The 27,753-nt window shown below is 56.2% G+C and overlaps 2 protein-coding genes across 4 annotated transcripts; one reads left to right on the forward strand and one right to left on the reverse strand.

The window, feature by feature from the left end:
* Positions 1 to 585: 585 nt before the first annotated feature.
* On the reverse strand, positions 586 to 4,546 carry EMP3 (epithelial membrane protein 3). 2 transcript variants are annotated; one of them, XM_015591417.2, is made up of 5 exons: positions 4,441 to 4,546; positions 3,057 to 3,149; positions 2,653 to 2,755; positions 1,657 to 1,797; positions 586 to 841 (listed from the first exon to the last, which is right to left on the reverse strand). In XM_015591417.2, the coding sequence occupies exons 2-5, from the start codon at positions 3,132 to 3,134 to the stop codon at positions 672 to 674; spliced, it is 492 nt and encodes a 163-aa protein (XP_015446903.1). In that variant the 5' UTR covers positions 3,135 to 3,149; positions 4,441 to 4,546; the 3' UTR covers positions 586 to 671. The 2 variants fall into 2 exon arrangements, with proteins under 2 accessions (XP_015446903.1, XP_006905127.1); XM_006905065.3 differs by lacking the exon at positions 4,441 to 4,546 and adding an exon at positions 4,048 to 4,228.
* A 2,771-nt stretch (positions 4,547 to 7,317) lies between these two features.
* CCDC114 (coiled-coil domain containing 114) lies at positions 7,318 to 25,185 on the forward strand. Of its 2 annotated transcripts, none has more exons than XM_006905066.3 (15): positions 7,318 to 7,532; positions 7,860 to 7,951; positions 9,109 to 9,208; positions 9,344 to 9,533; positions 13,591 to 13,713; positions 14,042 to 14,155; positions 16,756 to 16,823; positions 19,868 to 20,055; positions 20,255 to 20,389; positions 20,986 to 21,068; positions 21,148 to 21,316; positions 23,368 to 23,531; positions 23,630 to 23,730; positions 24,011 to 24,089; positions 24,161 to 25,185. In XM_006905066.3, exons 2-15 carry the CDS (start codon positions 7,882 to 7,884, stop codon positions 24,671 to 24,673), a joined length of 2,097 nt encoding a protein of 698 aa, XP_006905128.1. In that variant the 5' UTR covers positions 7,318 to 7,532; positions 7,860 to 7,881; the 3' UTR covers positions 24,674 to 25,185. The 2 variants fall into 2 exon arrangements, with proteins under 2 accessions (XP_006905128.1, XP_015447831.1); XM_015592345.2 differs by having other exon boundaries at positions 7,318 to 7,515.
* Positions 25,186 to 27,753: the final 2,568 nt, after the last annotated feature.

A 27,753-nucleotide genomic window follows, 5' to 3' on the forward strand; every position in this document is an offset into this window, starting at 1 on the left:
GAGGGTGGCCACGGGCGGCTGCGCAGGCCGGTTACTGCGCAGGCGGGTTACTGCGCAAAGGCGCACAGCCCCGGGTGGGTGACTATAAAGTCCAGCCTCCCCTCCCCACTCCCCATGTGGGGCTGGAGAAGGGGCGGGGTGGCATCTAAGTTTTACTAAGGTGTAGATGGGCTAGAGACAGTATTTGGGGAGGAGAGGAAAGAAGGAGGGGTGGATGGGAATGAAGAAAGGCTGGGTTCTCAGGGAATCGGAACAGCGTCTTCCTTAAGAAAGAGCGAGAAAGAGACCAACAATCTAGAACACACACCCTGCCTGGTTGAAGCGGGTGTGGGGAGAGAGACAGACAGACAGACAGAGATGGAGGAAGGGAGAGAGAGAATATGGCTCTTGCACAGGGAAAGAACCCCGACTCCTGGTTCTCCAGCCTGGCGGAATCGAGACACTTGAGACGAGAGGGCCCCAGGACCTCAGGTCTGTGCAAGGGAAAGGCGGCTGAGCCCCCAGGCTCCTGTGTCCGCGTTTAGAAGGGACTGGGGGCCTAGAGCTGAGTCTCAGGAGGAGGAAGGAAGGAGGCAAAGGCGGACCAAGCGGTTAAACGGTTTTATTTTCTGGAGGCGGGGAGAGGCGGAGGGGCCGGGGGCGAGCAGGGGTGGCCAGGCGACGCGTAGCGCTCACTCCCGCTTCCGCAGGTGGATGTAGATGATGCCGCTGGCCAGGGCCAGAGGGAAGGCCACCCAGGCCAGGGCAAAGCAGTAACCGAAGCTGCCCCCTCGCGGATGCTTAGCCAGGATCTCCTCTGCGTGGATGGCGTAGATCAGCGCCCCGGTAAACACCGCCACACCTGTGGGCGACGGGAACCACGGGTCACTCCGTACCCTCAAGAAGACTGCAGTTCCCAGCAACCCATGGGGCAAAGAAGCCGCCAGAGGGCGAGCGAGCAGCACCGCTGCCTGCTGGGGGTTGTGGTTCGCTTCCCCCAGCGCCCTGCAACCAGGCTGCTGCAGACTGGCCTTGAGCAACTTAATCTCCGGGTCCCCTTTACTCATCCATAAAATGGGACGATAATGTCTACTCATCCATCCATCCATTCAGAGAATATTTTTGAGTGTCTTTCTACAAGCCAAGCACGCAAACAAAATGAACTAATAAAACGAGAGGGTCTTTGCAGGAACCCAGGAAGATCATGTTTCCCAGACAGTGGACTATGATGAACTTAGACCTTGGTGCGTGAAGTTAAAAAATTTAAAAGTACATAAAACTCCGTCAAGTGTCTGATACAGAGTGGGTCCACCAGAAACAGCAGCTGGCTGCCATTATCATGATATTTCGATTCAGAGTTCTTTCCTGGGGTATTAACCATCTAGTCCCCGCCCCCCTTCCAGCCGTCCCTGGGGTTTAAATTACTTGCCCACACCACCTTCCTCAGCCCTGGCTCCTTGAAGCCCCAAGTGCCAGCTCCCCCAAGACTGAGACACAAACCGCCACCGGCTCCCTGAGAACTACAATGCCCTGAGGCAGAGAGGTGCCATGGAGGCACCTCTGGTGGTCCTTGGGCTGTGGAGAACTGTTTTCTCCTGCCAGATGTCCATTCTCAGGAGTCCCAGCATGCTGACAGGTCCCCTCCCTTCCCTTCAACTCCCAGGGAACAGTGCTCACTAGTGCAAAGCTGGCAGAAGCCAGTGGCATAGAACAGCCCTCCTCGCCGCATGGTGTAGAGCTGGAACATGAACAGGATGAAGGACAGACAGCAGAGGATGAGGGAAAGCACCATGAGGACCTGTACCGCTTTCAGCCAGCCTGCAAGGAGGAGGAAACAGAGGCAGAAGTCACATCAGGTCCTGAGTCCCGGCTCCACCTGCTTACTCAATGAATCGCCTGCAACACCCCCCTGCCATTTAGAGCCGCATATGTTTGGATACCTAGGAGTATCAGGGAAATGGACCTTGATGCCTGTGACTTCGCTAAATTCCCTTATCAGTTCTAGAGGCTGCTTTGAAGATTCTTTAGGATTTTCTACATGGGACAGAGATATCTTTACTTCTTTTTTCATATTTGTGGTTTTTATTTCTTTTTCTTGCCTCATTGCATTGGCCGCCTCCAGTACGACACTGAATAGAAGTGGTGAGAACAGAAATTCTTGCTTCTCTCAGGAGAAATGCATTTCATCCTTCACCTTCTTTCGTTTAGAAATTGCGATGGATGCAGCTCCACCCCTTTAGAACTCTGATGCATCCCTCATTCCCGCCCCGCCCCCCCTTCAGAACCTTGGAAGGTTCCAGCCCCACCCTCTTGGAACTTGGACGAACTGGTCCCAGCCATCCATTTGGAACACCAGTCCCATCTCCTTAGAACTCTGGATACTTAATCCTATCTTCTCAGAATCTCGGGAGCTTTTCCCCCCATTTCTTAAATCTATGGCATGTGGCCTCCACTCTTTCTGAATCGCAAGAGAGGAGGGCTTTTAGCTCATCCTCTTTAGAACATGAGCACGTTGCCCCCTACCTCTGAGTTAGGCAGGTCATACATCAGTCCCACTCACTGATGGGACCCAGAGCCACCCACTCAACCCTTGGCCGATTCTCAATCCTCAGTCCCAGGAAGAGACTTGGGGTTACCCCTCCCCTCTGCAGACCAGTCCCCATCGCCCCTCACCATTCTCGCTGACGTTACTGCAGGCCCACGTTTTGTTGTCATTGATCCACGTGCAGTCATACCAGAGATTCAGGGACTCCTTCCCCGGGAGGGTCCACCAGGACTGGGATGGACAGAGAAACAAGGGTAGGGATAGGAAAGGCAAGTGGGAGGGGTCAGGGAGTCAGTGGGAAGGGTTAGGAAAAGGGCGAGGTGCCGGCAAGGGGCCGATCTGGGGAAAGCAGGGATTTAGTAGGAAATAGGGGGCGGCGGGGAGGTCAGAGGAAAGAGCAGGGTGGAGGCATCAGGGGCCGAGCTCAGATGGGCAGATGCTAGGGAAAGGGGGCGGGGCCAGAGCGACTGTAGAGGAGGGCGTGGCAGGAGGCTGCAGAAGGGCGGGAGGCTGCTGCTCTGAGCAGGCTTACCTTGTCCAAAGTGGCCACAAAAAGCAGGATGAGAATGAGGATGTGAAGGGCAGAGACCACCAGCAGGAGGAGTGACATGGCCGCGGTGGAAGCCTGGGGTAGGGGACGACAGAAGATGGTCGTTTCAAGAGGTTGGCACAGGGGCAGCTGAGATGCCCCGATGATCGAGAGAAGGGGGCTGAGTCCAGACTCCCGAGTTTGAGGGAGGAGGGGCTGGGGGCCCAACTCCTGAATCCCTCAGGGGCTGGAGAGGGCCAGGGATGGACTCGGGTCCAGGAATGTATAGGAACAGCAAGGTGGCCCTTGGTCCCCTCAGAGCCCTGTCCCTGGGTGCATATGGACCAAGATCTGAAAATTCAAGTTGACACCCTTCCAAATTCTTCAGAAGCTGCCTGCTGTCGGTCCCCAGAGATAGGCATCCTTGACTCACCCCACCCCTCTCTTGGGGTAGGAGAAGGAGGGTGACTGGGTGAGTCATGGGTGACTCATCCCACTCTCCTGCCTGTTAAGTGTCAGGGAAACCCCAGCCCCTGGCTGTGCCCACGAGGTCCCCGCCCCACCCTACTTCCAGACTGGCGGCTGCGGAGCATCCTGTGGGGAAAACGCACGGGATCCATACTGAGGGGACCGAGGCCTGAGAAGGAGGAGCCGGCCTCCCACGACCCTTCAGTGACCAGAAGGGGAGGGGGCCCCGAGGTTCCCCAGACTTGGGGTGTTCTCATGCAAAGCCCTGACCCCAGGGTCCTCTCTCCCCAGGGGAGAGTGGACAGCCATGGGGGAAAACGGCAGGAAGTTTTCAGGTGGAGGGCTCTGCTGAAAACACCCCCGATCCTTGCCCGGCCCCACCCCTTCCTGGATCCCCACCCCGAGTGCTAAGAGATCACTTCTGAAATTACGAGGATTTCCATGGGGGTGTACTAGAGGCAGCCAGACAGCTGCGCTCGCAAGTAAATAAAGAAATCCCAGTCCGGATAACGGACTGGAAACTTACCGAGAGCGGCGGAAAAAGTCAGAGTTGGAGTGTGTCCCTCGCTCGGGCCTCCGTGCCCCGCCCTTTTCCTCCCTCCTTCCACCCTCTCGAGGCGCCCGCCTCCCTCGCCGCCTTCCCTCCTCCCGCGCACTGCCCCTTGGCTCTCTCGGTCCTTCTCCCCACCAATCCCCAAACCCTTTTTCTCTTCTCTCTCCTGGTCTCTTGCTCTGCTTCTCAATATATACTGACCCTGTTATATACCCACCCGCGCCGCACCCAGCTGAGGTCGGCAGCCAGGGGGAGGGCCCAGGAGCTGGGGTTCTTCATTCTCTGAGCCTCCGCCCACGGCCCCCAGACAAGCCTATTCCCCCTGAGGTGGAGATGAGAGAGAAGTCCTTGGAGGGGAGCGCGAACCTTGCGGTGGGGCAAGCGTCAGGGGGTGAGAGGGCCAGATTCTCGGGCCTGGGACCTGGGACCGGATGTCTGCTTTCCTCGATGGGACTTGGGACTCGGATGGATGGGAGCAGGAGAGAGGATGCCAGACTCCGGCTGCGTGGAATGGGCTGAGGGCGCGGCAGGGATCAGGGGGTGGGAAATGGGGAAGGAGGGACTCTGGAAGGGCGCAGGAGGTGAAAGGGAAGAATCCCAGGGCCACCGGCTCCTGCCTGAGGGACCTTGACCAATTATGTCGACTCTCTGGGCCTTGGTTTTTTAACCTGTGAGGTGGGTATAATGATAATAATAATAACAATAATAATAATAATACTGACGATATACTAATACTGATCGTAAGTCTGATACTTATCCTAAATGAATAAGGTGATGCCCCCACACTAACACACCTAGCACGTTCATTCCTTTCTTCATCGAACATTTATTGAGCATCTGTTAACCAGGAATTAATAATAAAGAAAATCAAAAACTGTTACCGTGGAGGTGGCCTTCCTAGTAGAGACAGAATACAGAGAAAACATATCGATGAGGAAGAAAAATTTCAGATAGTGTTCAATGTTTGAAGGAAACGAGAGCCTGGTGGAGATGCCTGGGGAGGACCCTGGTCATCTAAACAGGGTGATCAGGCAAGCTGAGGTGACATCCGTGCTGAGACCCAAAGGTAGGAGCCATCTGAATGCGGTGGGTGGGGGACAGGGAACGTGGCGGGGGGAGGGGAGAGGAAGTGCAAAGACTCTTGAGAACAAGCTCAGTTGTTTGGGGAGCAGACAGAAGGGCCGGTGTGGCTGGTATCTGGGGAGCAAGAGGGAGTGGTAGGAAGGGAAATCAGAGGGTCCTTGGAGACTAGGGGAGTTTGGACTTTATTCCGAGTGCAGTGGGAAGCATTTAAAACCATGGGAAGGTTTAATACAGAAGTGCAATACCAGAGACTTAATGTTAGCTATTATTATCAATAATTCTTGAGTCATCGAATTAGGGTGTGGGGGGATGATAACTACTATATATGAGGGCCTCTTGGAAGGGCTAACTGCTGATGAATAGTGAGGGACAGGAGACCAGGTGTCTGTGGTCCTGATCTGGAATGGAGAGCTGGCGAACTGAAGTCTTTCGTCCCTGCAAGGGGAGGGAACCGGCCCATGGCAAGTCTCAGTCAGTATCTGATGGGGCCAGAGCTAAGGGAGGGAAAGCGGTTGGTCACGTGGCTCCCTGAGAGGATGAGGAATAGACAGTTCAGTGGCTGGGTGGGTACCGAGGGGAAGACCTTGAAGCTGGGGTACTGGTATAGCACAGACTCTAGAAACACACTGGCTGGATTCCAATCCAAGTTGCTTTACTCATTAGCTGTGATTTTGGGCAAGTTACTAATAACCTCTCTGTGCCTCACCTCTATCTGTAAAATAGGGGAAGTAATAGTGAATTCATTGTAAGCACTGCTGTGTGTGCTAGTTATACCGGGCATTGGGACCCTGAGCAGGTTCTGTACTGGGGAAGCCGAGATCAAGGTCTCTAGGATTTGAGGATGGGGCAAGTTCTTGGGTCCACTGGGTCTCAAGGCTAAAAGTTGGGAGTACACGATGAAGGCCCCTGGGTTGGGGAATAGGTGGGTAGTCACAAACTTAAGTCTTTGATAAAGACAGAAACGGGGGTTCCAGACTCAAGAGCCCCAAGGATGTTAGAAAGTCTGGGTCACTGAAGGAAAAATTAGGGGCTAGACGGAGTGCAGGCAAAGGGGGCCAGGGTCCCGACCTAGTCCGAGGAGAAGTCTGGGAATCAGGGGTTAGGGAGATGGAAATTTGAGCGGGGAAGGTGGAGAACAGGAGGGTAGGGCTGAGTCAAGTTCCTTGAGTCCCCCATTTAGGGCTCTGTGGAAGGGGGAGCTGAGAGCGGTGGCGGGATCTCCCCTTCCTGGGCCTCCAACGCCACCAGCTAAGCTGCGCGCCCGCGGGCCGCTTCCTCCCACAGGAAACCGCAGGCGTGGGGCACACCCAGCCTGCAGGGAACAGCGCCCATGCCCGCCCGCTGCGGCTAGGCCCACGTGGGCAGCAGCGGACCGCTAAGGGGGCGTGCCCCGCGGAGCGCAGGGGGTGTGGCCACACGGGAGCGTGGCCGGAAGGCGGGGGCCGCACGGAGCGACCGAGGCCCCGCCCACTTCCGCCTGCCCGACCGCGGACCCGGTGGGCGGAGAGGCGTTTTGCGCGGCGTCTCCGGAGGCCGTTGGGCGCGCATGCGTAGTGAGCCACTGCGCGGACCTGAGGCGGTGGTGAGCGCTGCTCCTCGCAACTCCTGGCGTGGGCGCCGCCTCGCTGCTAATGAAGCCCCCAAATAACGCGATCTTAATCAGCTTAAGACACGCTTCTCTCGGGCTCCTCCCGAAGGACCTCGGCCTGGCTCCAGAGCCTTCCAGACGTTTCCCAGCTCTGCCTCCCACTCCCGAAAACACACAGCACGCCCCTCACGAGCCCGTGCTCCCCACGCAGACCTTCCCGACCCCACACAGGCCCTTCCGGCCAGAGTGCCTCCCGGTGGGTCCCGCCCCCAAAGGTCTTGGGGGAGACCGTCCCGCCGGCGCCCTCACGTGTTGCCAGCCACGCCCCTCGCTGGCCCCTGAAGCCCCGCCCCCACGCATCCGTGCTCCTCCCCTCACTAGGTCCCAAGTCTTCGCCCCCTATAGGTACCCGTGCCCCCCATCCGAGCCCCGCCCTCCTGTGGTACCCAGGCCGCCCCTCGTAGGCCCACCCAGTCCCTCTCGCTGCAGGGCCGCTTATCCCCACTCCTTATAAGCTCACCCCCGCCCCTCAAGGCCATCCCAGCCCCGCCCCTCAAGGCCTCCCAGCCCCGCCCCTCTCAGGGCTTCCCAACGGGTCTGATTAAGCCCTGGAGAACCCAGCAGAGCTGCTCGCCACCTCCTCGGTCACACCTCCCCAACCTCCCTTCCTCGCGGCCTCGGTCCCTCCCCGGCTGCTGTCTTCGGGCCTCATTGGCCCCTTATCTCCCCAGTAACCGACCACAACAGTGAGCTAGGAGCACCGAGGACAGGTCAGGCACTCCAGCAGGTAGGGACGGGACTTCCCTTCCCACAGCGGGCCAGGGGTTTCTCCTTGCTCTGTGACCCCTTCCCCAAACAGTACCCCCCCACCCCCCGGCTACGGAGAGCCTAAGGGACCTGTTCCCCCGCCCTAGAGTCAGAGCCATGATGTCAGCCAGAATGAGAGAGGTGGGTGGGGTGTGGGGAGGAAGTGAGGAGAGAGGCCTGAGACTTAGAGAGGCCAGAGCTGATTCTGGGGTCACCTAACAATTCCTAGCCCCTCACTGTTCGTTGCCCACCTCTCCTTGGCCCTGTCCTGCTCGCTGTCTGAGGGGGTCCCGTGTCATCGCTACAGGAATCCACCCTCTTTGGCAAAGATGCCTTTAGGACTGTCTGCAGGGAGCGCCCGCTCCGAGGATGGAAGCGAGGTCTTCCTAGAGGGAATGGGTAATTCATACGTTCATTTCACTCATTATTTTTCTGTTTTCCCAAGTTCCAGCTCCTGTGCTGCAGGGCCTTGGGGACAGGGAGGCCGTCCAGTGGGGAGCATACGTGCGGGATGGAGATGGAGCTGGGCGCATGGGCTGGCCAAGGCTGGGGAGCGGGGTGGGCCAGGAAGACTTCCTGCAGGAGGCGAAGTCTGAGTGGGGCCCAGAACTCCTCCTCGGAATTATCAGGGGGAGGAGAAGGGGGAGTGTTCCCCGAGAGAACAGCGTGTGGCCAGAGCAGGGTTTCTCGACCTCCCGCTGCTGACACCTGGGGTCAGGTAAGCCTTTGTCGTGGGGGATGTTCTGCGCCTTCCTTGTAGGATGCGTAACAGTATTCTTGGCCTCTGCCTGCTGCTTGCCACTAGGACCCTCTGCACCCTTCCGCCCCCACATGGTGACGATCAAAAATGTCTCCGGACATTGCCAAATGCCCATGGGGGATAGGATCGCTCCAGGCTGAGAGCTACTGGGCCGTGGGAGGTAGAGGAGGCTTGGAGAGGTGGGTGAGGTGAGGTCATGCGGGGCCTTGAACCCAAGGCCAAGGAGCTGGGACATTGTCCTGGGGGCGCTGGAACTCCAGAGAAGAGCGGGGGCAGGGTCCTCTCTGGGCCTAGAAAAGGTCCCTCTGGGCTGCGAGGGGAGGTGGGAGGTTGAGGAGGAGGCTGGGGTGACGGTCCAGGTGGGAGAGGATGCGGCCTGAGCCCAGAGGACAGACTGAGAGTGAGGAGGCGGGAGGGTGGGACTGAAGACGGCTGGGCAGTGGGGGCCGAAGGGGAGGGAGGGAGCAAGAATGCTGCTCTGGTCACTTGTCCTCGTTTTCCGAAGTTTAGATCCCTTGCGGTGGGTCCCTGAGGACCGCGAGTCCTCCCAGGGGCGCCCTCTAGTGGGGGAAACGGATGTATTTCCGAACCGGAGGAGGAGTGGATTTGAGGGGAAATCTCGAGGTCCGAGGTACAGTGAGGAAGTTGGAGGCAGCCCTAGAAGAGTGTGCGGGACTGGGCCTGCGACTCAGCTGCAGCTTGTGAGGTCCTAAGGGAGCCAGGATGTCTAGGTCCCGGGGAGGAAGCGGCTGGGGCCTGGGTTCCTGTTGAGTCCCTCGCCTGGTCCGTCCCTTAGTGGATTGGGAGCTGAGCAGACTGCAGCGACAGTGCAGAGCGATGGAGGGCGAGAGGCGGGCCTACAGCAAGGAGGTCCACCAGCGCATCAATAAGCAACTGTGAGCGGAGCGCCTGGGTCTCAGAGCCGGAGAGGGGGCTGCTAAAGGGGTCGGGGGCGGGACCCTGCGGCCCAAGGAAGGGCGGGCCTTTGGCGACGCTGAGCTCCGCCCCTTGCTGGCCCCCCGCCTGGGCAGTGAGGAGATCCACAGCCTGGAGGCGGAGCGCGACAGACTCCAGGTGCAGATCAGCATCGCCCAGAGCCAGGTCAAGCGGCTGCGGGACAGCGAGAGGCTAAAGAACATGGGCCGCTTGCTGAAGTGCCGGGCCCGGGTGCAGGCCGAGGTCAAGGAGCTGCAGCTGCAGGCCAGAGCCTTGGACCAGCAGGTGCGTCCCGAGACCAGACTCTGGATCCTACTTAGGGGCAAGCGTCGCCGCCGCCGTGAGACTTAGCTTAACCTCATCTGAGAACACCCGCCCGGCACTGCGGTGCGCAGGCTCCAGCGGGATGTGGGTGTTTAGTGCCGAGAACAGTCCCACGCACTCGAAACGGGGCTGGTGCAGTTAGAGGGGAAAGTGACACCTGCACCGGAATCCTGGTCCCACCACGTCAGAGCCTTGTGACCATGGGCAAGTCTTCACCTCTGTGGGCCCTGGTTCCTTCCTCTGCAAAAAGAGGATATTGGCGATGGAGCGGGCTCTAGGTGGCTGGCTACTCTCTCCCACCTCGCGATCTTAACGTGGGTTTTGGAAACTGTGACTTTTCTAGGCCAATGTTCTTGCAAGTTTTTACGGTGATGTAGTTCATACACACACAGGTACAGATGGCTAGAAACAGGCACACGCACACACACAGACACACATACACACACAGACATCTATCGGAAACAAAAGCTTCGTCAAAGTATATTTTTTCTGTGCGCAATTCAATTTTCTCTTCTACACTTCATTAAAAAAATTGCTTGCCTATACCCAGTGACTTCTTGCACATTGTGGGATCCCAAGTAGGAGTTTCCTGTCTTGGTGATCTGTATCAGTTGGGACAGAAGTCCAGAGGGGGTCTCACTTGGGTGAGATCAGGGTGTCAGCAGGGCTGCGTTCCTTCTGGAAGCTTCAGGGGAGAATCTGTTTCCTGGCCTTTTCCAGCCTCCAGAGGCCACCCGCATTCCTCCGCTCTGCCTGCTTTCTATTCTCAGCCGTCAGGACCAGTTGAGTCTTTCTCATGCCTCATCGCTCTGACCTCTGCTGTGGTCATCTCCTCCTCTGGTTCTGACACTCTTGCCTCTCTCTCTCCTTTTAAAGACCTTTGTGATTACTTTGGACCCACCCAGGTAATCCAGGATTATCCCCTCCGGCTCAATGTCCTTAATTTCATCATGTCTGCAAAATCCTTATTGCCTTTTAAGGTCACATATTCACAGGTGCAGGGATTAAGATGTGGCCATCTTGCGGGGGAGCATTATTCTGTTTACCACATGGTCTGTAGTTTTCTTAGATGTGACTTCTGGTCAGTCAGTCTGTTCGGCTCTCGATAGCACCCTGAGCAGCTTTTTGGAAGCTGAAGTTTGATTCATACACGCCAGACTTTTGGCTGTTTCCCTTTAGTGCAGTGGCTTATTGAGTGTTAGCTGCTTGAATTGGTTTTCTTTAGTCTTTCATGGAAATTCACTAGAGTTGGGCCTGAGCAGGACGATTTTATTACCAACTCCATGGATTCCTTTGCTCTAACAAATTTGATCATGGAGAATTATAGGTCAGGGGTGGGGTGGGGTGGGGGAATAGGGTCTCTAGAAGAGAGCTCTGTAAAGTTTGGATATATAGAAGATCCAAAAAGATCTAATGCTAACTTATTATAATTAACAAGATATTTTAACAGTGTGGCTGGATACAAAATCAACATGCCAAACTAATGGTATTTCCCTATATTAATGGTAACTATTAGAAAATAAGAGAAGAAATGACACCTTTATGATAGCCGAGAGGAGTAACTAGGAAGAAATCTAACAAAGTGTGCAAGACCTCAGTGGGGCCAATTGTAAAATTTATTGAGGGAGATCAAAGAAGAACTTAACAAAGGCAGAGATATACCATGTTCATGGATTGGAAGAGTTAGTGTTGTAAAACGTCAGGTCTTTAAATTGATTTATAGATTCAATGTAATACCAATCAAAGTACTAAAAGCTCTCCCCCACCCCCACCCCCCCTGCATGAGTGGAACTCACCAGCATATTCTAAACTTTGTATGGAAGTGCAGTGAACACAGGACCTCACACTGTACCCCCAAAACTAACTCCACATGGATCAAAAGAAATTCGGATGTCCATTAACTGTAGGAATTACTCATCACTCATTAGTAATCAGAGAAAGGCAAACAAAAATCACAATGAGACACCGTTACACACTCGCTGGATTTTCAAAAATCAATGTCTGAAAATACTGAGTACTGGGGAGAGAAGGAGCAGTGGGAACTCATACGAACTGTCGGTGGGTGTATAAATTGTCCTATGTATTCTGAAACGTGTTTTCCCCATTATCTATTACATCTGAAATCGACGTACCCTGTGGTGCGGGGTTGCATTTACTCAGTATAGTCACCAGAAGCAGTGCTGGGCCGCACCTGACGCTCATGGGATCCGACAGGCTGTAACTTGGCACCAGGTCCACTTAACTTTGTAGAAGGGTAGAGGACAGGAGACAACAGCATCTTGGCGTGACAGCATCAAACGCACCTGCCTTGATGGTCCAGGGACTGCTTCTCATCACCTCCAGATGATGCCGCACGAGGGGGTGGGTGTCGCCCACCTGGCATAGCGAAGCTTCACACACAAGAGAAGCCATCTCTTGTAACAGCTCATGAGGGTGGCTTGTAAGTCCCCACATAGGCCCTTAGGATCAATGAGCCCACTCACAATCCTTTCAGGGGTCATTTTTATAATAGACATTGTTGCCTGGGAACACAGCTGGCATTCCATATTTACCTTTACCCAGTAAGTTTCCATGGAAACAGTGTTGGAAGAAAGTACACCAAAGTCATCTTCCAATAGAAAACAGGTTTAGATCTGTTGTTAAAACTTCGCCCATCCAGCAATTACACTTCTGAATATATACTCTGGATTCATGGAAAAGAATGTTGGAAGAAGCATTATTCATATTAGCTAGCACCAAACTGGAAACAACCAAAATGTCCATCAATATTGAATGAAAAAATAAATCGCGGTATATTTTATAAAGAAATGGTATACAACAATGATAAGTGAATGACTCACAATTACACAGAGCAACAAGGATGAGTCTCACACCTGAAGGAAGCAAGACATAAAATACGCAGGTAGCATTATTTTATTTACATAAAATTCAAAATCAGTCCAAACCAAATTTTCACATATCGATGATGAAACAATTAAGAAAAGGAAAGAAATGCATTTCGCTTAAGTATAGTAAACAGAATAATGACCCCCCGCCAAAGCCGTCCATGTTTAATCTCCAGAATCTGTGAATGTGTTTCCTTACATGGCAAAGGAGACTCTGCAGACATGATGAAGGGTGTGCAAATTTCCCCTTTTACAAAGACACCAGTCACATTGGACCGGGATCTCCCTAATGCCCTAATTTTAACTTAATCACCTCTGCAAAGACCCTGTCTCCAAATAAGGTCTCATTCTGAGGTCCTGGGGGTTAGCACGTCACCGTGCAAATTTTGTGGGACATGATCCAACCTATAACAGCACACAAATTCGGAAACACAGACCCCCAAGACCAAATGAGTTAAAGACCCGATTGAACGAATCTTTTATGAAACATTTCCTTAACAAAATTTATTCATTTAGTCTACATATTTTGTTGACTACCTACTCTGCGTCGGGCACAAAAAAGACAAAAATCGACCCTCGCAGAGCCCCCAGTTTAGTTGGGGAGACAGCATGCCCCAAATCAGTGAAGGAGAATATGGAAGTGAGGACAGGTAGGCAGCTGGTTCCAGGCATAGCAGACTCGGGGACTTTAATGGCATCGGGCCTCATTCTCGCCATCTTTCAGTCCCTTGTCTCTGCTTTGTCTACTGGCCTCATTCTCCCAAGATGCTCCGTGTGGTGGGGACCATGACGGCGGGAGTCCTGGAGTCCCATCCAGCCAGCTCATGCATTTCCCCCAAAATACCAGGGAAGGATTCACGCCAGCTCAGCCCAGGTCACAGGTCCATCTCTAAGCCAGTCACTGGGATTGTCCAGATGTAGGTCAGGTGGCTGCAGGGTGGCTTGTGGTTGGAAGCCAGATCCACGTGGAAGGTTGGGTGCTGTCAGCAGAAGGGTATAGCAGATGGCTGGGGCCACGAGGATGGCAGGTGTCAGCCACACTGAGCCACTCTTCCTCCCACTCATCTCCTCCCTTGGTCTTTCGATCTTTCCCACATTCAGCCAACAAACTGGTACTACCCTCTTTTCTCCAGATCCGGGAGTGGGAGGCCCGGATCTTTGTCCACGGTAAGGACGTCAAGGCCCCGGGAGTCATCCTAGAGCAGAAGGCCAAGATCCAGCGAAGGATCAAGATCCTGGAAGACCAGCTGGACAGGGTGAGGGTCAACCTCTTGGCTCTTTCCAGGCCTGAACTCTGGGGTTCGGGGAAGAATGACCATGGGGTCAAGTTCTGGAAACAGTGGACCTGATTCCTGGATGTGGGCGGCACTGAAACACCGGACTCCTGGAGGGAGTCAGGGGACAGGATGCTGGAGAGACGGAAGGTCCCCGAGGAAAGGAGGCCGAGGCCTGGGCGACGCTCTCAGGGTCCCCAAATTGGGAACGGGCCCCACGTGTGACAAGTCGCCCTCCTCTGCTGCGCGGGGAGGAGGGAGGCGGGCCGGGCCACGGACAGACTGTCGCATCCTCTCCCCACCACCCCAGGTCACCTGTCGCTTTGACATCCAGCTGGTGCGGAACGCCGCCCTGCGGGAGGAGCTCGATCTCCTGCGGATTGAGAGGAACCGCTATCTGAACGTGGACCACAGGCTGCAGAAGGTCAGTGACCCTGAAGCCCAGGCCCTCTCAGCCCAGCTGGGGTGGAGGGGAGGGGAGGCCAGGTCACCCTGCTTTCTCCAACACTCTGGCCTCAAATACGGAATCCACAGAGCCTTAGATTTATGCAGTTCAGAGGGATCGGAGACTCAGAATTCCAGGATGCCTCTAACAAGGAAAGCGGCCTCATTTAGATTTGCAGAAAGCGGAGATGTCATTTTGACTATTATCACCCGTGGCAACCACTGAGCAGGCCAGACCATTTGCATTACATGGGTTTCTCAGAAACCTTTGAAGTCCTTGAAGAGGCCACCTGTCCCCGCTCCACCTTCCCGTCTCTGCTGGTCAGGAGCAAAGAACAACCCGTCCTTCCTTTGCAAGACTGATAATTGGCCGTGTTTACTCTGCGTGTATGTCATTATTATTTTTACTGAAAATAATTTATTATTATGTTTGCTGAAAAAGGTACACTGCACATCGTGTCCCTCAGGACTCCAGTGCGTGTTTTTTTGGGAACAAGACCAATTTCTTCCATGAACACAGTGCAGTTTTCCAAGTCAGAAGCTTTAACAGTGCACCCATTCTGAACAGTCCATATTTAAAGGTCACGATCGTCCCAATGGCGTCCTTTACGGCTGATTTGATTTTAGGCTCCACACTCCGAGCCGGGACCCCACGCTGCGTTTGGTTGTCCTGGCTCTGCTCATCCGAAAGTGTCCCTGGACCCTTCTTCATCTTCGTGACTGATGTTCTGGAAGCCCCTAGGCCAGCTGTGTTGTACGAGGCCCCTCGATGTGGGTTTATCTGATCTCTCTTCATGATTTGATTCGAGTTGTGCATTTGTGGTGGAAGTCACGGAAGTGATATTGCGTCCTTTGTGAGCACTGTACCAGGAGGCACGTGATGTCAGTGCGTCCCATAACTGGCGACGCCGACTTTGATCACGTGGCGAGCCAGGTTTCTCCGAGATAGTGTGTTGCTACGTGTAACTCAGGGAGATTCCCGAAGACTTGTGAAAGCTCTGTTCCGGGACGCACTGCCAATCGGGTGCTTCAGCGTCCAAGGACGATTCTTGGCCGAATGTTCTTACTGTCATGGCTACCACGTGGTGATTTTCCATCTCTGTCATTCCTTCTACCTTCATAAGATGGCATTTCACTTAAGGAAGAGCTTCTTGCTGGCGCCTGTAGATTTATGTGTCATCAGTGAGCATTCTTGTATTCTCACTTTATCCTCTGGGTCATGATCCATGGTAGTTATTATTCATTATGATGGGCCGGCTCTCTCAGATTCGCCGAGTGGGAGTCCCTCCATGCTGGCTTCTGTGTGCTTTCCACAGGCTTGTCACTTTTCATTCCTTCCTTACTTTCTGGCTCAGGAAGCTATTCCTGTTTATCTTATATTTATCCTATCGCAACTCTCAAGTTAGCTATCTCTCCAAGGAGTCCTGGTTCTTTCCAGCGGGGAGTAGGTGTCGAGAGACCAAGATCCAGGCACTAAGAGTCCTCGCTGCTACCGGGGCGTCATTGCTTTGAGGCCCCTTCTCTGGAGAGAGGTAGGAAACACACACACACACACCCGCGGTTTAAAACCCAGCCATTCCTGCCGATGCTTCTCACTCCGATCCAGCGTCCCTGGGTTATTCTGGAAGAGTTCCCATTTCGCCTTCCTTCCTCTCTTCTGTTCCTGGCCTTAGCGCTTCCTCATTTGCTCCATCCCGCCGTGCACACAGAAGAGGTCCAGAATTTCTACAGCTGTATGCCATCCCTCCACCAGAAGGGTAGGGATCGATCTAGCTGTTCAAATGATTGCATTCGGAAGTCACTGGATTCGTTCCCTTTTTTTTTTTTTTTTGGTCTTCTGTGTGGTTATGTTCTTCCTTTGAAATAGTGAGGTTGGCTCATTTGTTTCTGTTTGTATCCAGTTTGAATTCTCTCCCCCATCATCGGTTTAGTTTTCTTTATGAATATGTAAACCATGAACAGGGTTCCCGAAGCCAAACTATTCCAGCAGGCATCGCGGAGGGACACCATGTCCTCACCGTCCCTCCCACTTCATTCCCACGCGGCCCCTGTGGCTTCTGAGGCAAAAGGAAACGCGTGTGCACGTATCTATGCATACACGTGCATAACGCATCCGCATATGTATGCATCGTGCATATATGTGTGTACGTATGCGTATGGATGTGTATCAACACACGTTATATATATGTAAAAAAAAAATATATATATATATGCAATTTCCTCCCTTCTTTCTCCTTTTTTACCCATAAATTGCCAAGACGTGGAACTAGAAAACAGATGAGCGTGGTCACAATAATGAAATTCACACGAATTTCTGAAACCACCCAGAGTAAGGAGGCGCTCTGAGTGCCGATCACCATAACTCCGCTGAGCCCGCCTGCAGCTCATCCGTCTGGCTCTCCGTTTACTTCCTACCTCTTCAAAATCCCTTTAACCGGCTGCTGCTAACTCAGGGGGGTCCTGTTTGCAGAAGCTCCACCTCTCACCCCGGAAACGCGGCAATGCGGGCGAAGGGAAGCGCGCCCCGCTCCCCCGGCCACCACGAGGTAGTAAGTGGCGTCTGCTTTGTTCTCTCGGCAGGAGATCGAGCTCCTGCAGCACACGATCAACACGCTCATCATCTCCTCCACCTCGGCCTACAGCGCCAGGTAGGACCCCGCGCGCGCGCGCGCGCGTCCTGGGCGGGGCCGCAGCGCTCGGGTCGCGCGCGGCTTTCACAGGCAGCAGCAGGAGGTTCCCAGCTCAGAAACTGACCATCGGAACCTACATTTTTGGTTCATAAGGTGCCCCTTGCTCCCCTGCACGGATGTCCCAGCTCCTTGGTGTACGAATTAACCTCTCGGGCCCCAGGCTGTTCCTGGAACGTAGCGCATAGTGATGTAGAGAGAATTAAGTAAGACGGTGGGTAACAGGGGGCCTGGGACCGGGGGACATCGGCACAGGAGAGCAGTTAGTGTTCCTTATCAGTACTGGTTGACAGGGACAGTCTCTCAGGCCACCTTCAGATAGAGAGACAGGAATGGAATCGAGAACCCATGCTGCTCTGATTATTGGCTCCCGTGTCTGTCCCTGTCGCTCTGTGTCCCTGTCCCTGTCACTGTGTCTCTCTGTCGCTCTGTGTCTCTCTCTGTCACTCTGTCTCTCTCTCTCTGTTGCTCTGTGTCTCCCTCTCTGTCACTCTGTGTCTCTCTCTGTCACTCTGTGTCTCTCTCTCTGGCGCTGTGTCCCTGTCCCTGGCGCTCTCCAGGGCTCCGTGCTCCCCCTCCTCCACCCCGGCTTCTCTCTGAGCATCAGCCCTGTTCTCTTGCTCCACAAGGCTGCCCACGTCCATTCACTGTCTCGTTTCCACGTCCTGACTTCTGCCGACTCGTGGTTCGCAAGTGCTCGTGACATCAGTTCTAGCCCAAATCCACCTGATGGTTTCGGTGATTTGTCAAGATGCACAAAGCAAAATTCACTATTTGAAAGTGTCCAACTCAGTGGAATTTAGTATATTTATCATGTTGCACAATCATCACTTCTGTCTAGATCGAGGACACTTTCATCACCCCAAAAGGACACCTGTCCCCATTAAGCAGCCACTCTCTCATCCCGTCCCCGGCCCCCGGAAACCACCAGTGCCCTGCCCATCTCCATGGATTTACCTATTCTGAGCGTGTCACATAAATGTGGGACGTTTGCTGTGTGGCTTCTTTCACTTAGTGGAAAGCGTTTGAGGATCGTGCACACAGCAGCGCGTATCAGGACTCCCTCCCTTTTTGTGGCCGATTCTGTAATTTCTTACCTGTGGTCCACCACGACCCCTTTGGAGCCCTGACTATCCTGTGACCTCTGCTCGTGCATAGCTTTGGCTTCCTCGTAACGTGACCTTTGGTGGCTTCTCGCGATAGCTGCTTCTAGTTTCCGCCTCCGGCACTCCCAGGCTTAGCATTTTCCGATTCAGTTCCTGAGAGAGAGAATCCGATTGGCCCGGCTCATCTTTTCTGCCAGGTCCCACAAATGACGGCCTGCCGGCCCTCTGTGCATTGCCAGGGTCTAGCCTCTGCCAGTACTGCACTTGACCGCAGCCTATCTGGGTCAAGGACAGGGTGGCTTCAGCTAGAAAGGGGGGCAGGCGTCATCACCGACGCGTCCTGTCAGACCAGCCAGTGTCTCCAGCGCCTCCTTTTTGGATGACCTGGGGCTGGTCACCTCCCCTCTCTGAGTCTCCACTATGACCTGGCAATAATAGTGATATCTACCTCAGAGGGGTACTATGCAGAGCACTCCCTGCGAGGCCTGGCTCTCAGGAAGTGGGGTTCCCTCTTCTCTGCCCCTCAGTTGGCATGGAGCCCAAGGCACAGAAAGAACTGTGAGTCCTAATCCCTGAGAGGCTGCCGCCAGAGGAGACAGGGGTCACCTGGGCCTGGCGCTGGTGGGTGCCGGGTGGGCATGCCACAGAGGGTGGGTGACCTGAGGAAGCCTTCAGGGACTCTGGTAGAGCAGGAAGCTGGTGCCGTGGATGGAGGCCACCGGGGTCGGCAAAGGTGTGGCTGGGAACTAGAGCTGTCCGTGGACAGGGCCCCGAGGAGACTGGCTGGCTGTTCTCCTAACCTAATGACCTCTGACTTTTGACCCCGTGACCTGTGAAGTACACTTGGGAAACTGAATTTACAGTTGGCTGCATTATGTTTAAAAGCTTGGAAGCTACATTTTCAGATGAGCAGGCTGTGGGGGGGGGGTGTCAGTGAATGAGACTTCTAGGGTATCCCCACTGTCCTGACAGGATGTCCCCTACCTATCCATCGTGGGGCCCTGAATGCTTCAAGCCTCTTATATTTCTAACCACATGGCCCCCAAACTCCACGCAATTGCCTTACTGCCTGGGTCTCCCCTCTGGAGCCTGAGTATGACCTGTAACTGTGTTTGCTGCCATCTTGCCACCTGTTCCATGGGCCACATAATGTCCCGGCCTCTTGGATGCCCCTGTGTGCTGTTAATCAAAGAAGAGGTTCATTTATTTGAGCAAAAGGATTGCAATCCCGGAGACCCAGATGCAGGTAGCAATGGGAACTGAGCTCCGGACAGAACCAAGACAGGCAGGTTTATAACGGCGAAACCCGCACAGTGTAATTCTTTCCTGCAAAGGAAGGATGGCTGGCTAGGTTCACGGGGCTCAGCGAGTTCCAACATGCAAATGAGGGAGGCGGAAATGACAAGATAGAGTCCATGTAGTCCTGTAGCAGCTGTCCTTCCAGATGTTTAGGGCTCCAGGCTGTTTAAGGCGCCGCCTTGAGCTGAGTTGAGCAACAGGTTTACCAGCTTAATGGCAGCTCTGAGGACCGAGGCTGCGATGCGCACAGAATCCACTTCCCCAGTCCCCTCTGGGCTCTAATTTAAGTGACTCTATTAGCGACGCTCATTCCATTTTGGTGTTTCCTCTATCAGCATGAACTGGCAAGGCCATCTGTCCCTGATGGGGCCTCGCACACCCCAGGCCCTGGTTCTGCCCCACAACGCCATCCCCACCCACTTTTTCTGCCTTCTGTGACCTCAGGCTAACTGCAGTCCGATTCTGCCCCAGGCCTGGGACCCCGAGGCCGACCCGGCCCCATTCGCCTCCCAACCCCAAGCTGGCCCGGGCCATCCCTGGGACCCCAGGGTGACCCCGATCCAACCTCCAATCTCCCTGAGCCGGGCTGACCTCTCCCAGGGAGGAGGCCAAGACCAAGATGGGCCTGCTGCAGGAGAGGGCGGACAAGGAGGTGTCGCAGAACCAGACGGAGGTGCAGAGCCTGCAGCGGCAGATAGCGCACCTGGAGCATCTGCACCGCTTCCTCAAGCTCAAGAACGACGAGCGGCAGCCGGACCCCGCCGTGGTGGAGAAGCGCGAGAAACGCGGTGAGGCCGGGCCGGGGCCGGGGCCGGCCTGCAGGGGGCGCTGGAGAGCGCGGTCCGCAAGGCCTGGCGGCGCCCACGCGGCCCCAGCCCCGCGAGCCCTGGTGATCGGCGTGCGCGGTGGCCTTGGCTCCCTGCAGCGAGGCCCGTCGGCACCAGTGGCCGGCGTGGACGCCGACCTCACTGTCCCCTCTCCCCTCAGCCAAGGAGGTGGCCGAGGGCCTCCGGAAGAGCTCCCAGGAGAGGCTGACGCTGCGCTACGAGGACGCCCTGAATAAACTGTCCCAGCTGACCGGGGAGAGCGACCCGGACCTGCTGGTGGAGAAGTACCTGGAGCGTGAGTGCCCGCGCGGGCGCCCGAGTCGGGTCCCCGAGGGCCCTGGGGACGCCACCTGCGCGGGAGGAACAGGGAACCAGGCCCTTCCACGCCCCTGTCGCTGCCGCCCCCTCCCCCTCTCCCACCCCCATCTCTGCCACCGCCGTCTCCGCCTCCTGCCTCTTCCTTGTTTGTCGCCTCCTCTCCGCGTCTGTGTCCCCTCCGAGGTCTGTATGTCTGTCTTTTTGTTAATGTCAGATTTGAATGGGCGCGTCTGCCTCCCGCCTCCCCCATCTCCGCTCCTCCTTTCCTCCCTCCTCCTCCTCCTCGTCCTCCTCCTTCTCCCTCTCATTCCTGGGCGGGTCACTCCCCACATCTGCCCCACTCCGTACTTCTCCCTTCGTGTCCCTGTCGCCGTCCATCCCGCTCCCGGGTCCTCCGTTCTCTCGACATTTCTGGGGCTCTGTGACTTTCTCTCTCGCTGTCTCTTTCTCTCACTCTGACTTGCTCCGTGTTTGTTTCTGTGTCCTCTTCCTCTGCCCGCATCTCTCTGTCTCCGTGTCTCTCTTCCCCGTCCTTCCGTGTGTCCCTGGCCCCGCCTCCCGGCCCTCCCCTAGTGGAGGAGCGCAACTTCGCTGAGTTCAACTTCATCAATGAGCAGAACTCGGAGCTGGAGCATCTGCAGGACGAGATCAAGGAGGTGAGTGAGCCCCGCTTGGCCTCCCTCGGCCCCGCCTGCGCTCCCCCGCGCCGCACCCATGTCGTCCCCTGCCCTGCAGATGCAGGAGGCCATAGAGAGCGCGCACGCCAACGAGGCTGCCCGGCGGTCGCTGCGCGAGCAGGAGTGGGCTGCGCTGCGGCAGCGCATGGGACAGGTGGGCGCGGAGGCCAACAGACTCGAGGCCCGCTCGCAGGACCTGCAGGGGCAGCTGGAGAAGCTCAAGGCCGGTGAGCGCTGGACCCACTTCACCCCGGAGCATGCGACGCCCGCATGAGGGGCCCAGAGCCCGGCTGGCCACTTGGAGGCATTCCGTGGGTGACCGGCTCTTCCATCCATCCCATACGTATCATCCATCCATTCACCCGTCTGTCCGTCTGTCCATCCATCCATCCATCCACTCATCCCTCCCTCCCTCCTGCATCCATCATCAAATCATCCTTCCATCCACTCATCCTTCCATCCACTCATCCCTCCATCCATCCCTCCCTCCCTCCCTCCTGCATCCATCATCCACTCATCCTTCCATCCACTCATCCATCCATGCTCCCTCCTGCATTGCATTCATCATCCACTTATCCCTCCTTCCATCCATCCATTCATCTCTCCATCCATCCCTCCCTCTCTCCTGCATCCATCATCCACTCATCCTTTCATCCACCCCTCCCTCCCTCCCGCATCCATCCATCCGCTCACCCATCCCTCCCTCCCTCCTGCATCCATCATCCACTCATCCTTCCATTGCAAAAGCCAGGCTGCCCTGGGTTTGAGTCCCGGCTCCAGGCCGTGACCCTTGCTGTGTGGTCCCCCCTGTGTGAGCCCCTCTGGAAACGGGGTGGTGCATGGGAATTAGATGGGGTGACGGATAGACAGCTGAGGGTGGACAGACAAGAGGGTGGCGGCGGTGATGGGGAGCGGGCAGTAGGAGCCTAAGTATCGGCAGATCTGCCTCCCCTGCGCCCCCGAGGCCGCCGTGCCCAGCCCTGTGCTAAGCGATGAGGACCCGCTGGGGAGGGGCTGGGAGGAGACTGACATGGACGCTGGGCACTCGTAACCCAAGGGCTAGGAGGAGGACGCCAGGGCAACGCGAAGCAGGAGGCGGCCCTGACTCAGTGCGGGGTGCGGGACCGCAGTTTGCAGGGCCCAGTGCAAACTAAGAGTTCCCAGGTGGCGGCAGCAGAGCATCCACCAAACGCAGGGCCCTCTGAGCGCAGAGCAGCAAGGAGGGCTTCCTGGAAGCCGTGGTGCTTGATGCTAACATCGAAGGATGAATATTTAAGGGAAAAGGAGGGGGGGGGGAAGGGTGGATGCTCCCGGTGGGTGGGGCCCAGGCCCGGGGCTGTGTTCATGGAGTGTGAGTTCTTTGTGCAGAGAGGCGGGTACGAGGGTGCAGCTGAGCACTGAAGAGGGCCCGTCCCGCGGGGCTGCCAGGCCGAAGCCTGGGGCTCTTTCCCGGAGGTGCCGGGAGCCATGGAAGGGCTGTGAGCTGGAGAGGGCGGTGGATAGGGAGGTTGCGATGATGAGGGGGACGGAGCACAGCGGTAAGGGACTGATGGGTACTGGGGGCGACGGATGAGGTGCGCTTGTCTGCCCTGGGGAGGAGAAGGGGGACCTGGGAGGGTGGGTTTGGGGGATGACCCTGGGCTCAGCGTGAGCTGTCTGGGGGGTGTCCAGGGAGGGACCCCAGGAGGAAACTGTGTGCATATGAGTCAGGAGCTTAGGTGGAGGAGGCACAGGGATGGTGGGCGGGGATGCCATATGGTTGGGTGCAGATTTAAGTCAAGGTCACGGGTGCCTTTTAATTTCATTAACAATAACCAGTTAACTAACTAAATACAGGGCCAGCCGTATGAGAAGGACCCCCGGCTCCACCAAGGACAGTGATTCGTCTAGTCGTGTGCACCTGGGGTCTGATGTTAAAACAAAAAGCAGCGTCAAAGCTGCCGTGACCTCCCCCGCCCCGTGCCACGCGGCGCGTGCTCCTCTGGGGTGACCCTGCGCTGTGGGTGGGAGTGGGGTCGGCGTGTCTAACAACCTAGCGAGGAGGTCTTGGGGGGAAGGGCCTTGACGGGTGCCTCCCACCTCCCTCGCTGTATGCCTTTCCTCCCTCGTTCCCAGCCCCATGCCAGGCTGTCTGCACTCGGGCAAGTCCCTCCCTGCCATCAAGGCTTGCTTCCTGTCTCCATAGGATGGGGGGCAGTGGGGACTGGAGGGGAGGGGAGGGGAGGGCTGGCACCCGGCGGGCACCGGGTCTGTGACAGCCTGTTCTTCTCACCCACAGATATCCAGCAGCTGTTCTCCAGGGCTCAGTGTGACAGCACCATCATCAACGACCTTCTGGGGGTCAAGACATACATGCGCGACCGGGACATAGGCCTCTTCCTGCGTCTCATTGAGAAGCGGCTGGTGGAGCTTCTGACGGTGCAGGCCTTCCTGGACACCCAGGTGGGGTGCAGGGCGGGGGGCCGGGAGCCCGAGCCTGGGGGCTGGGGGCGGGCCGGGCTGAGTCACGGGCCACGGGCCACGGGCTGACTCCCCTCCAGAACTACACCTCCAGCCTGGCCGACGCGGCGCTCCTGGTGCTGGGCCAGAGCGCGGACGATCTGCCGAGGAAGGTGGCCCTGCCGCAGCTCCCCGACAACCTGTGAGGCTCGGGGCAGCAGCGGGAGGAAGGCACGAGGGCCGGGGGGCTTGGGGGGCTCTGGGGGACCCGAGGGCAGGTGTGGCTGTGGTGGAAGACGGAGCGGGTGGTTTGGGGGAACCAGAGCATGTGGGGCTCCTGGGGGTGGTACGGGACGATGGCCCTGGGCAGACCAGAGGGGGACAGGGCCTCAGGGATGGCCAGAGCATGGCTAAGGGTCTCTGGGTATGACTGAGGAGCCATCAGCCTTTTGTGGTCCCTTCCTGTTTTCCCCCCACTTTAGGGATGAACCCCCAGGCTTCGAGGCCAAAGAAGAGTATCCTCTGAGCAAAGAGGAGCTGCTGGGCCACGTGATGAAGTCGGTGAGACCGGAAGCCTGTGGGGGGGGCGGGGCTCAGCCCTCCCCTGGGGCCCTAACCTGCCTCCCCCGCAGCTGGAGGCCCGGGAGCGGGCGCGGGAGCAGAACCGGAAGGAGCTGGTCCAGGTCCTGGAGGACAGTAGCATCCCGAACATTACCCTCCCCGGTACCCGCGAAGCCAGCTCAGGCGCAGCCCTGCTGACCGCCAAGAGCCCCACTAATGTCCCCGGATCCATCCTGAGCAACAAGACTAGCGGCATCCTGGCGTCCAGCGGAGGCCGTGCCACCAGCTCCAATGTGGCCCGTGTCACTTTTGGTGACCCCACCTCCACTGCGGGCTACAGGACTAGCTCCACCAATGCCAGCGAGGGCTCGAGACCCCTCAGCTCTAGCAGCTACCTGGGCTCCACGGGATACCTGGAGTCCAGCAGAGGCCGCGAGAGCCTCGGCGGCGCACAGAGCAGAGGCACCGAGTCAGAATCGAGCGGAGGCCCGGCGTCCAGCAGAGGCCACGTCTCGAGCACCGGCCCTGCCTCCAGCACCGGCCCGGGCTCCACCACCAGCAAGGACTCCCAGGGCTTCGACTAGGGCCCCCCGGGCTGCCCCTGGGCCCCGATGTCCCCGTGACTCTTCGTCTTCCTCTCCCAGTTCTGGCCTCCGCGCCTCTTTGCCCCGCATCTGTCTCCCCCCGCCCCTCCCTGCGTCCCTGTATCTGTTTCCACCGGCTCGTCATCATCTTGTCTCTGTCCTCTGGCCTCCACACCCTTTTCCCTCGTCTCTCGGCCCTCTCTGCCCCTCTCTCCGTCTCCCGTTTCTGCTTCCCCTTCTCCGATTCCCCCTCCTCGTCTCCCCACCGGCTCCCTTGCATCTCATGTCCCTGTCTGGGTAGCTTCCCACCCTCCCCAAGAGCCCCCAGCACTGACAAGGGGGGGAAGAATCGGGGCCAAGGAGTCAAGGTCGGCATGAGCCGTGACCATAGGAAATAAAGGCCAGAGCCTGACTTTTACCCCAGTCTGGTCCCAGGTGTGTGTGCGAAACAGCACTCGAGAGACACGGCTGGCCCAGGGGAAATGTCACGGCCCTGTTCATTCATTCGTTCATTCATTCACTCACTCGTTTTGTTGAGACCACTACATTTAAGGCTCTGCCATATCAGGCAGGATAGGTTGGGTTACGCTGCAGTAACAAACACCCCAGGATCTCAGTGACATAGCAAAGATTTATTACTCACCAGCGTTACTGGTCTATTGTGGGTCAGCCAAGGGCCCTGCTCCAGCCGTCCTTGTGCCTCGGGCAGATGGAGCAGTGTCTGTGTGGAGGGTCGCCAGTCTCTGGCCCTGGGAAGGAGAGAAAATGACAGAGCAGCAGTGACTCTTACAGCTCCCACCTGGCTACGATACACGTCACCTCTGCTCACCTGAGTGGGTCACGTGACCATGCCTTACTCCAAAGGCAGGTGAGAGTGGAGTCCTTCAGGATGTCTGCGGAGAGAGAGGGATAGGGGTAGGGATGTGTGAGACGGCCCCAGTGCCTGCCGTGGGGTCACAGAGAGAAAGCAGACCCTGTCCCTTTCCTGCTGTGGGAGTCAGAGGGATAACTCCCGTCACATGTAGTGACCGGAGTGGGTCACGTGACCATGCCTTACTCCAAAGGCAGGTGAGAGTGGAGTCCTTCAGGATGTCTGCGGAGAGAGAGGGATAGGGGTAGGGATGTGTGAGACGGCCCCAGTGCCTGCCGTGGGGTCACAGAGAGAAAGCAGACCCTGTCCCTTTCCTGCTGTGGGAGTCAGAGGGATAACTCCCGTCACCGTCACACCAGACGCCCCGTCAGAATGTAATGCGACCCAATCCAGACGGATAATCCATCATCCACCTCCCTAAACCAGGGAGGTGATGCTCTGGGTCTCCCTCTCCTGAGACGGGTTGGTGACAGTTCACACCTCAGGGAGGGTTTTTTTTTCTGTGAGAATAAAATGAATTGCTCCATGTAAGGCCTTGGGACGGTACCCGACACATAGTAAATGCCCCAAAGCGTCTGTGATCATGACTTTGACGATGATGAAGATGAAAATTAATGAGGTGCTTTCTCATCTATTCAGATAACCCAGGCTGGCTCTCCCCTGACCTGCCCCTGTCACCTGAGGAGGCCCGCTGAGGGGTCTGCTGGTAATGGTGTGACAACTGGCTCTTTAGGGGAAAAAAAAAAATCCTGATTCACAGTGTGCATCTATTTCTGTGGTATAAATGTTGCCATCTCAGATTTGTTTTGTTCCATAAAGAGACTTGCGTTTAGAGCTTGAGCTCTGGAAAGTTCTTAATGTACATATACAGTGTAAGAAAACAGCTGACCCGTGCAGCTCAATCTTTTTGGCAAAAAAAAAAAAAAAAAAATGGAGAAAAGACTGAATTAATTTCTACTGAATAGCAGTGAAGTTTGGAGCATTTAGTGATTCCCCTTCTGTGGGAGCGAGACGGGAACTGGCACCCCTGCACGCAAGCTGTGTGGCCTTGGTCAAGTGTCTTCACCTCTCTGAGCCCAGCTCCTCGTCTTGAAATCAGAGCTGGCAGTGAATCCCTAGAGGCGGCACAACGTGGTGGACAAATATGCCTGAGGCTGCTGTTTGGGTGCCAGGCCTTTCTCCATCATAATCTTTGTCAGTATGAAAAAAAAAAAAAACGAGGATAACCTAGGACGCTGGAAAACACGATCCTAGCGGAGATTCAGAGCGGGAAAAGCAATTTAAGGGGATCTGGCCAGCTTTTAAAAATAGGAACAGAATAGAATAACGGTGAGAAAAATCTGGAAGTCACTGGTAGACGGCGCCCAGCTTCGCACACTGATTTCCAGACCACTGACCACCAACACCGATACCCGTTCCTTTCAGCCGCCGGTTCCACCTCGCTCCGAAGCTCCAGGCGGCGCTGTCCTAGCACGATGCTGTCGCCAGGGGGCGCCCGTGCCCCGCCCTGAGCCGGCTCTGCATCCTTCTCAGGGTCCCGCGTCGCTCTGGGAGGATCCTGTTTACTGGGACTAGAAGCCCTAACTACGAATATTCCCCAGCAGAGCGCGGCAGGAGGGCTCGGGTCAAAGGGATGCGGCCGTCCTGAGATCAGGCCGTCTGTCCCTCCTTCATTTCACAGTGTTTATTAAATGCCTCTGCGCGCCAGACGAAGTTCCCGCTCCCATTTCCCATCCGGGTGGGGAGGGCAGACAAGGTGCCAAGTTCGCGACCCCCCAGCCTAGCCTGGTGCGGGACCGCCCGGGGGGCAAAATCCCCCGGCCACCGGCTGGTTGTGACCTTGAGCAGCCCTGTTAGCCTCTCTGTGCCTCGGTTTCCCCTGCTATAAAATGGGGCTCATAGCACCAACTACAGAGAGTTGTCGTGAGCATTAAACAAATTAATATTTGTACAGCGCTTTGAAGGGTCCTGGCATATATTTGTTACACCAATCGTTAAAAAACGCTCATTTTACAGCTGTGGAAACTGAGGGCCAAGGTCATGGGGTGTGGGGGGCAGGGAACCCTCAAAGCTATATCCTTCCCCCTCTTCGCCTGCACCCCCCCTCCCTTGGAGTTGAGCCCAGGGATTCTGACTTCCAGTCGGGGTCCTTCTCCGCTGCCCAGTGCTCCTTGGGGATAGAAGTGGACCTTGCTCCCTTTTCATGGTC

The sequence above is a fragment of the Pteropus alecto genome, unplaced genomic scaffold, assembly GCF_000325575.1.
Source record: "Pteropus alecto unplaced genomic scaffold, ASM32557v1 scaffold41, whole genome shotgun sequence".
Classification (NCBI taxonomy): Eukaryota; Metazoa; Chordata; class Mammalia; order Chiroptera; family Pteropodidae; genus Pteropus; species Pteropus alecto.

What these genes read in the sequence shown, in the direction of transcription:
- CCDC114 (XM_006905066.3), top strand. Translation starts at nt 7,882, where the DNA reads ATGCCTTTAGGACTGTCTGCAGGGAGCGCCCGCTCCGAGGATGGAAGC. An exon ending in GGTGGAGAAGTACCTGGAGC is followed by an intron (nt 20,390 to 20,985) that starts GTGAGTGCCCGC and finishes GCCCTCCCCTAG; the next exon opens with TGGAGGAGCGCAACTTCGCT. An exon ending in AGGCCTTCCTGGACACCCAG is followed by an intron (nt 23,532 to 23,629) that starts GTGGGGTGCAGG and finishes ACTCCCCTCCAG; the next exon opens with AACTACACCTCCAGCCTGGC.
- EMP3 (XM_015591417.2), bottom strand. Translation starts at nt 3,134, where the DNA reads ATGTCACTCCTCCTGCTGGTGGTCTCTGCCCTTCACATCCTCATTCTC. An exon ending in CAGTAACGTCAGCGAGAATG is followed by an intron (nt 1,798 to 2,652) that starts GTGAGGGGCGAT and finishes TCCTCCTTGCAG; the next exon opens with GCTGGCTGAAAGCGGTACAG. An exon ending in CTTCTGCCAGCTTTGCACTA is followed by an intron (nt 842 to 1,656) that starts GTGAGCACTGTT and finishes CGTCGCCCACAG; the next exon opens with GTGTGGCGGTGTTTACCGGG.